At 41.5% G+C, this 10,052-nt stretch overlaps 1 protein-coding gene across 1 annotated transcript; it reads left to right on the top strand.

The window, feature by feature from the left end:
* The first annotated feature begins 558 nt into the window (after window positions 1–558).
* Window positions 559–2,196, top strand: LOC111139776 (zinc finger protein 891). The gene is given in 6 exon segments (XM_022492160.1): window positions 559–785; window positions 787–1,083; window positions 1,085–1,286; window positions 1,288–1,690; window positions 1,693–2,012; window positions 2,014–2,196. Coding segments are annotated over 6 exon segments (1,632 nt in total).
* The last annotated feature ends 7,856 nt before the right edge of the window (window positions 2,197–10,052 follow it).

Here is a 10,052-nt window from a genome sequence, read left to right as displayed (position 1 = left end):
CTGGTCCTTGGGGGTCCCTGGGTGGCTCAGTCATTAAGCATCTGCCTTCAGCTCAGGTCATGATCCCAGGGTCCTGGGATCGAACCCCAAGTTGGGCAAGCCTGCTTCTTCCGCTCCCACTCTTCCTGCTTGTGTTCCCTTCTCTTGCTGTGTCTCTCTCTGTCAAATAAGTGAACAAAATCTTTAAAGAAAATAAATAATGTATGCTCCTTTCACACAGTGCTGAACAGTAGTCTCCAGGAGAAGCTAGCATAAATTACCAAGGTGACAGTTTTAGAAGGGGCCAAGGATGACAATATTGTATGTGACTACAAATCCCTGTAAAGATTTTAAACTGGCCAAACCTTGCTGAGAGTAGTGGAGAGGGTCTACAATTCTTCTTTTTCCTTGCCAACAATGGGGTTCTGTTTCTTCTTTTACCTGAACTTGCCTCTTTGGCTACAGGGAGGACACCCAGTGAAATGCATTCATGCTTGATTGGATCAGAGGAACAAGAAAAGAAGTATCCTGATCTCTGTGCCCTATTGTGCAGGCAGATATCACTTTCAGACTCTTAAGATGGCAGCCACTGACCTACCCCTCATATGGGCTCTGCCAACCCAGAATTCTGCCTCTTTATACGTGAGAGATAATGAGGGAAAAAGAGTAGTGGCCAAATTTCCAGCAACCTGGTTACAGGTACCTGTGACTGTTAAAGATGTGGCTGTGGAGTTCACCCAGGAGGAGTGGATGATGCTTGATTCTGGTCAGAGAAGAATTTACAGAGATGTGATGTTGGAAAACTATAAATCTTACCTCACTGGAATATCAGTTATGGAAGTTTATTGTGATCTCCCTGTCAGGTCAAGAAGAGATAAGAACTATGAAAAAGATTATTCTCCAAGATACCTATACAGACTAGGAGATTCAACTTAAAACCAAAAAATCAACTCCTACGCAGAATATTTTTAGGGAAAAATCATCCAATGGAGTGAAAATGATAAGATTCATAATGGACAATTGGTCCTCCACATTAAGTGAAGACCAGGAATGTCATAAGATCAGAAAACAGCACAAGATCCCAGGACGAAATTTGAGGAAAGTGACCCAAAAGAAAACAGCATCTTAGATTATTTGACCATCATGAATTAGAGGAAAACTCTAAACTTGGATCAAAACTTGTTTTCTCAAAGAGAGTTTCCACCAGTAAACATTGCCATAAATGTTACCTAGATTTTGAGAATTTGAAACATAATTCAATCCTAAATAATTACAAGAGGATCTGTGTAAGTGGGAAGCTCTGTGTGAAAGTCATAAATATGTAGACCTCTGTGACATCTTGAAAAAACTCAGACAGCACAAAAATATGCAAGCTTCAAGCATGGTATACACTTCAAACATAATAATATGCTTCCTACTTATAATAATTTTCATATAATGGAGAATTCCTATGAATGTAATAAAAGCAAGAATTTTTGTCATCATCCATCCCATAGGCAATAGGAACAAACTCCTAATGGAGAGAAATGTCATGAATGTAATCAATGTGGGAAAGCCTTCAGAAGACCTTGTAATCTTATTTTGCACAAGAAAAGTTGCATGGATGAAAAGCAATATGAATGTAAAGAATGTGAGAAAGTCTTCAACAATTCCTCAACCCAAAGGAGACATGTAAGAACTCACACTGGTGAGAAGCCATATAAATGTAACCAATGGGGAAATGCTCTAGTCAAAAAACACCTCTTGCTCAGGTGGGAACTCGTACTGGAGAGAAACATTATGAGTGTAATCATTGTGGAAAATCCTTTGGCACAAGTTCTTACCTAATAGTGCACAAGAGAATACACACTGGGGAGAAACTCTATGACTGCAGTGACTGTGGAAAAGCCTTTACTACAAGCTCGCACCTTAAAGTTCACAAGAAAATACACACTGGAGAGAATCACTACAAATGCAATGACTGTGAGAAAGTTTTTAGTGGTCTCTCATCCCTTAAAATACTTGTGAGAATTCATACTGGAGAGAAACCCCATTCAATGTAAGGAATGTAGGAAAACCCTCAGTGTTTCTTCTTCCCTTAGGAGATATGTGGGAACTCACACTGGGGGAAAATCCTATGAATGTATTCAATGTGGGAAGCCTTCAGTTGGAGTTCTTCACCGCAAGAGAAACTCTACAAATGTTATGAATGTGGGATTGATTTATTCATTGTCTTGAGGTGGACTCCAACTCATTATTTCAAGCTTTATCATCCAAAATAAGCATTTAAGACTATAGTCTTCTAAATACCTCTTGAACTATGTAACACATTTTGGCCTATGTTTAATTCTAAATGTTGTATAAGATGTATTATGACTTAATGAGCGTATAGCTGATTAGAATTCTATGTTCTCAAAATAGTTAAAAGTTTGCAGTTATTTTCTTTTTTAAAAAAGACATTCATTGTAGGGGCACCTGGGTGGTTCAGTGGGTTAAGCCTCTGCCTTCAGCTCAGGTCATGGTCTCAGGGTCCTGTGCTCGAGTCCCGCACCGGGCTCTCGGCTCAGCAGGGAGCCTGCTTCCCTCTCTCTCTGCCTGCCTCTCTGCCTACTTGTGATCTCTCTCTGTGTCAAATAAGAAAAATCTTTTTAAAAATTCATTTTAAAGACAGTGAACAGGGGCCAAGGGAGAGAGGGAGAGAAAGAATCCCAAGCAGACTCCCCACTGAGTGTGGAGCCCAGTGCAGGTCTTGACCGCACAACCCCAAGATCACAGCCCAAGCCAAAATCAAGAGTCAGATGCCCAACTGGCTGAGCCACCCAGACACCCTCATTGTTATTGATTTCTAAATTAATTGCATCACGTTTAGAATATTTGGGGTATATGATATTATTTTATTGGTATATTCTTGGGAGCTTTCTGGCCTGTTGTGGCAGGTGTTATTAGTAGGCAGTCAGACATCCAGCTCATCCTTCCCTACTGACAATCCTATTTGGGCTCACAATAGCAATATGTCCAGTTACAAAAGTCCTCTCAGTCTCCTTGAACCCCACTGTAGCCATCATCCTCATTCCTGATTAATCAAAAACAGTATCACTGGAAACAGACCTGTCTGGTTTTTTCTCTTTGCCTTTTGGGGTTTACCTTTCTGCCTTCCTCATTCTTTTCCCTTTGAGTTTTCTACTTCTAGAGCTGAAGGAGCCATCTGTGACCATAAGAATGACACCCATGGCCTAAGGAGGTGAAGAAGGAGATCCTGGTTCCTCAGCGACTCCTTAGATAGCTGTACCAGAACTGTACTGCTTGTGGGGCGCCTGGGTGGCTCAGTGGGTTAAGCCTCTGCCTTCAGCTCAGGTCATGATCTCAAGGTCCTGGGATCGAGCTCCGCATTGGGCTCTCTGCTCAGCGGGGATCTTGCTTCCCCCCCTCTCTCTGCCTGCCTCTCTGCCTACTTGTGATCTCTGTCTGTCAAATAAATAAATAAGATCTTTAAAAAAAAAAAAGAGCTGTATTGCTTCTACCTGGATATTTTTGTGTGAGAAAAATCAGCTTATTGACGTTAAAAGCACATGCTTACAGTCCACACAGTAACCTTGTTGTTGTTGTTGTTGTTTTTAAAGACGGGAGAGGTATGCAGAGTAAATATTTTAGGTTGGATGCATGTGTTTGGATAGGAACATAGAAAAGGGAGGAATGAAAGCATGTTGACAGAACACTTGTGCTTAGGCTAGAAATAATGATGGATCCAAGGTTACCAAAGCCAAGTGATCAGAGAAGCAGGGAAATCCCGATATTTGAGTACTGGAAATCCAGAGTTTTCAGAGAGAGGAAGTTACCAGTTTTTGTTGCTGAAAGCAGCCCTTGAGATTTTGCTACTTGGTCTTACAGATACTGACCAGCTCAGCTCTAATTTATTAAGAAACAAAACATAGAAGGAGGAACCTATGATGGAAAAAAGAGGCAGCAGGTGCAGTTTTAGCCATGATCCCTTTATAGAGTTGTGAAGCACCCAGATAACTGGCTGACACACTGCGGTTGTGCAGCTGAGGAGGTGTCTGGGATGGACATGCAGCTTTAGCAACGTCAGTCCACAGACTGCGGTAGGTCTTGTGAAAGCGGCGAAGATTGCAGAGAGAAAATGGATGGTGGAAAAAGAGTGTCTACCACTGACCACGAAGACCTGCTGTACTTAAAGGTTGGCTTAAAAAAGGAATCTTAGGGGCGCCTGGGTGGCTCAGTGGGTTAAGCCGCTGCCTTCGGCTCAGGTCATGATCTCAGGGTCCTGGGATCGAGCCCCACACTGGGCTCTCTGCTCAGCGGGGAGCCTGTTTCCCCCTCTCTCTCTGCCTGCCTCTCTGCCTGCTTGTGATCTCTGTCTGTCAAATAAATAAATAAAATCTTTAAAAAAAAAAAAAAATAAATGCTACTTCGAGGTCAAATTCAATGAAGTCTTTAAAAATGAACATATCATAGAGCAGCATGAGGAATATTGTTGACCTTAGTTGGAAATAATAATGTTGAGGATGGATGGTACATTGGGATGAGTTCAGTAATCAATAAAGTAAGTAAAGACAATATAGACAAGTTCGAAAAGGGTAGTAGCAAGAGAGATTTGGTCAAGGCAAGAGACTTTTAAAACAATGAGAAACTGGGGGCACCTCAGTGGCTCAGGTGGTTGAGTGACCGACTTGGTTTCAGCTCAGGTCATGATCTCAGGGTCATGAGCCCAAACCCCACGTGGGGCTCAGCACTTTGTGTGGAGTCTGCTTGGGACTCTTCTCTCTCAAATGAATGGATAAAGCTTTTTTAAGAATGAGGAACTAGAACATGTGTAAACCTTTATGCAATGTGTCCGCTATGGAGAGATGACATATGCGGGTGCAAGGAGAGACAGTCAATAATACAAAGTTCCTGAGGGGGTTGGAGGGTTCTGGAGCACCGACTGAGAGTATTGCTGTTAGCTCTGAGAAGACACTTCCACAGGCAAAGGAAAGGAGAAGGAGGGCTGGTGTCAATTACCCTGTTTCTTTACTTTTATCTGAGTTAACGGAGCTGTCCTCAGAGTACCAGAACTATAACGTCCAGTTTGATTTTTTAACAGGTACTTTCTGAAGGAAAGAAAACTTCAGCTTCATTCTGTGAAGCCAGCATCACTCTGATACCAAAACCAGTTAAAGACTCCACTAAAAACAAAAAACAAACAACAACCTAAAAAACAAACAAACATACAATCAAACAAAAAACTACAGGCCAATATCATGAACATGGATGCAAAAGTTCTCAATAAAATACTAGCAGTACATTGATACAACAGTACATTAAAAAAAAAAATTATTCACCACAATCAAGATGGGATTCTTCCTGGGTTGTAAGGGTGGTTCAACATTCCCAAATAAATGTGATCATGTGATTTCACATTAATGAAAGGATAACAACCATATGATCATATCAATAGATGCAGAAAAGCATTTGATCAAGTACAGCACCCCACTTTTTCTATCTCCAGTGTTTTAAAGGCAAACTCTTTGAAAAGGACATTTGAAAAATATTGCTAAGGGGCATGGGCTCTTTTTAGACTTCATCTAGGGGCATCTGGTTGGCTCAGTCAGTGGAGCATGTGACTCCTGATCTCAGAATTGTGGGTTCAAGCCCCATGGTTGGTGTATAGATTACCTAAAAATAAAATATTTTTAAAGGAAATAGACTTGGGGCACCTGGGTGGCTCAGTCAGTTAAGCCTCTGTGTTCGCCTCAGGTCATGGTCCTCGGGTCCTGAAATCGAGTCCCATGTCAGGCTCCCTGTTCAGCATGGAGTCTGCTTCTCCCTCTCCCTCTGCACCTCCCCTCTGTTCATGCTCACTAGCTCACCCACTCTCTCCCCCTCTCTCAAGTAAATAAAATCTTAAGAAAAAGCCCTTCTAAATTGACTTCTAGCTAAATTCAAAATATGAGGGGAAAAAACAAGATGATAGGATAAGAAGCAGGGAACCTGTGTTAGATAAGGAAGTCAAGAAAGATCTCCGTGAGATGACATTTAAGCCAAAATCTGAAGGAAATGAAGTAGTCCTCCACGGAGGACGAAGAGCGACAGGACAGAAAAGCTTTCTAATGAGAACAGCAAAGCTCCGAGTCTTCTCTCAGACCTTGCCATATTTCTCTCTGCCCGTCTCAGTATTGTTGTTCATTTGCCTTCCAGCTTACTTTTTTGTTCTGTGTTCAATTTGCTGTTAAGTCTGACTATGAAATTCTTAATTTCAGATACTGTGTCTTCAATTCTAGAATAGCCAGCCATTTGACTGTTTTTTTCCTAGATTCTAATTACTAGTTGAAGTTGTCCAGTTTTCTTTTTCTTCCATCTTCTTGTGTATTTTAACGTACTAACCATATTTACATCAAAATCCTTGTCTAAAAACCCCGGTATCTAGGTCGCTTCTGGGTGCACCTCTCTCTGTTTGGTCTCTTACTACCCACAGGCGCACCTCAGAGACAGTGCAGGCTTGTTTCCAGAACACTGCAGTCGAGCCAAAATCCCGCCACAGAGCAAGGCAGAGGAGTTTGGTTTCCCGTGCAGGTAAGTGTTATGCTTTTACTGCAGTCTATTAAGTGTATAATACAGTTATTTCCCCAAAAAACGGACATACCTCAGTTAAATACTTTCTTGCAAAAAAAAAAAAAAAAGAAAGAAAGAAAGAAAGAAAAAAGAAAAGAAAAAAAAGGCAAGCTAACCATCACGAGGGCTTTCACCAAGTCCGTCCTTTTGCTGGGGGAAGGTATTGCCTCGCCGCTGACGGCCGCTGACGGATCAGCCTGGTCTTTGGTGAAGGTTGGGGTGGCTGTGGCATTTTCTTAATAAAGTTTAATCCATTAATTAATTTTCAGTATGATGCTGTTTGATAACATTTTACCCACAGAATTTCTTTCAAATTTAGGAGTCAATGCGCTCAAGTCGTCCCACCGCTTTACCAAGTTTATGTAATATTTTAAGTTCTTTGTCACTCAACAGCCTTCACAGCATCTTCACCAAGAGCAGATTCCATCTCAGGAAACCACTTCTTTGTTCAACCATAAGAAGCAACTCCTCATCTGTTAAAATTTTATCACTAGATGGCAGCAGTTCAATATAATGCAAAAAAGATAGGATTATGCGAAAATTCCCAAAATGTGATAGAGACATAAAATGAGCAAATACTATTGGGAAAATGGCACAGATACACTTGTTCAGCACAGGGTTGCCACAAACGTTCAATTAAAAGAAAAAGGCAGTATCTGCAAATCACAATAAAATGAAGTTTATCTGTATCTTGTTCATAACATGCCTAGTAATGGGGTGTGTGTGTGTGTGTGTGTGTGTGTGTGTGTGTATTTTGAGGGGGCACAGACTTTATGTTTAAAAGAACCACAGGGGCTCCAGGTTCTGTTACCTTCTACCAGAGTTTCTCCTTTCCTCTGCTCGTTTGAGAGGCTAATCACCTCAGTCCAGTAAGATTGAGCTGGGTCAGATCTCCACTGCATTTTTAATAAGCCTCAGTTTACCCTTGTTTAGCCTCTGTGTTTTGGGTAGGACTCTGCTGAAGCTTTTAAGTTGGAGGGTTTGGCAGGTCCTAATCTCCCTAACCTCCCAGCCCACGCAGCTTCAAATTTTGATAGTGTGGGGGGAGACTGGCCATATATCTTGGGCGGCCACCCTCTCTAGTGGGCTTTTCACTCCTAAGCTCCAAAGACACTGCGGATACTTCACTCTTTTGGAAGCTTTTATTCTGGCTCCCCAGCCCTCCTGCACAGCCCTAAATTCAGCAAATGTCCCAGGGGAGGGAACCAGCGATATATCTGAAGATTCTCAAGTTGCTGTCCTGCCATTTCAGCTTCAACTGACCACAAAAACTCTTGTGATTTCTCTCTGGAATTTTGGCTCATCTAGTCATCATTGTTTCCACAGCTCAACGATGCCTTTAAAAACAGGATTTTTGTATCTATGTGGTTGCTTGCCACAATTCTGCATGCTATTTGGAAGTAGACTTTTTGAAGACATTATAAGTGCCGTTAAACCCAAGCTCATGCTAACTTGCACTCGCTTGAGGAGAGACCAGTAAAAACTGCCGCAGCCATGAGACAGGCACGTCTGCATGACAACTGCACGTCAGTGTGCCAGATGTGGAGAGCCATTCAGCTGTACACTCCGAGGGACTGTGTACAAGATAATTATCCTGAAGGTCAACTCAATTAAACAAGGCTTCACACAGAAATAATATATGGAGTCATATTCCAGAAAAGACATCATGTGTTATATGTTCCACTGAGGAAAGACCTCTTCATTGGGAGTATGATGCTTTTACAACGTATGGATAACTTAAAAAATGACAGAAGAATGAAAGTCTGGTAACAGCCTTGACTGAAATAATGGTTGCAACCATGCCTGAGTTTATTTCACCGAATTTTACACATCTTGAATATGCAGACATAATAGAATTGTGTCTGAGACACAAACATCTTTTTTTTTTTTTAAAGATTTTATTGAGAGAGAGACAGCAAGTGAGAGAGAGCATGAGCAGAGGGTAGAGGGAGAAGCAGACTCCCCACTGAGCAGGAAGCCCGATGCGGGGCTAGATCCCGGGACCCCGGAATCACGACCTGAGCCCAAGGCAGACATTTAACTGACTGAGCCACCCAGGTGCCCTGAGATAGAAACAGCTTATACTACAAAGTTCAAAATGTTCGAGCAGGATGCCTACCCCTTCACACGTACAGAGACGGTCACACCATGTATCACCTGTTTCTTGTCTTAACAACACAAATAGGAACTGAAATATTACCTTCTAAAATGTAACATCATGCCTTTCTACTACTGTTTGCTTTTATATCTTAGTGTATCTGGCTATTGTTACAGAATTTCATCTTAGGGGTGCCTGGGTGGTTCAGTGGGTTAAAGCCTCTGCCTTCGGCTCAGGTCATGATCTCAGGATCCTGGGATCGGGCCCCGCATCGAGCTCTCTGCTCAGCAGGGATCCTGCTTCCTCCTCTCTCTCTCTCTGCCTGCCTCTCTGCCTACTTGTGATCTGTCTGTCAAATAAATAAATTTTAAAAAAAAAATCTTAAAAAAAAAATTTCATCTTAAAAAACAGGCAACTTTTTTTACTTTTCTGCTACCTCTATAAAGCACTACAGCTTATTTAAAAAAAATCATTGTTAAATATGGAAAGATGAAACAGATTTGTGTGCTAAAATTCAGTGAAAGAAAGCAAATGTGAACCTTGCCAGCACCTTCTTGATATGACAAATATATTGTATAATGAAAATGGCCACAAGCTATTCATTTTCTTTTTTCAGTAGCAAGTCTCTTGATATCTCTTATTGTATAATCTAGAAATGATCTTTAATTTACTTTAATTAAGTTAAATTTTAGGGGCACCTGGGTGGCTCAGTTGGTTAAGCAACTGCCTTTGGCTTAGGTCGTGATCCCAGAGTACCAGGATCGAGTTCCGCATCGGGCTCCCAGCTCCATGGGAAGTCTGCTTCTCCCTCTGACCTCCTCTCTCATGCTGTTTCTCACTGTCTCTCTCTCAAATAAATAAAATCTTTTTAAAAAATAAAGTAAATTTTAATTAAAGTGTAAATTAAATGTATGTGGAGTCCACATAAAATTTAATTAAAAATTAAATTTTAATTAAAGTATAAAAATAAATATTTACTTTAATTAAAAATAATAGCACGGGCCCTTAGGTGGATCAGTTAAGTGGCCAAACTCTGATTTCCACTCAGGTCATGGAATCAATCCCAGCACTGAGCATCTGCCCGAGACTCTCGCTGCCTCTGCCCTTCCCCCGGCTCATGCGCACATGCATTCTCTCTCAAACAACTCTCAAATAAATACATAAAAGCATAGTTATTTTCTGATGTATCTTTACCACAAATTAGCTTTAGGATGAGTTACATAGTTGAGAATGATGTTTCATGAGGGCGATTTTAAAGGAAATTTACTATTTTTGAGAAAACGGTTCAAGGCATGTGGCAAGCTGGACCACTCCATGCACTGGCACTCCCTGCCTGACCACCCCCACCGACCTGATCACAGGCCTCTTGTCACCCTCTTGCCACCAT

This window comes from Enhydra lutris, unplaced genomic scaffold (genome assembly GCF_002288905.1).
Source record: "Enhydra lutris kenyoni isolate GAN:26980312 unplaced genomic scaffold, ASM228890v2 scaffoldscaffold117, whole genome shotgun sequence".
In the NCBI taxonomy this organism is placed as follows: domain Eukaryota; kingdom Metazoa; phylum Chordata; class Mammalia; order Carnivora; family Mustelidae; genus Enhydra; species Enhydra lutris.
The sequence above is the reverse complement of the archived record's forward strand: the minus strand, read 5'-3'. Positions and strand labels throughout refer to the sequence as shown.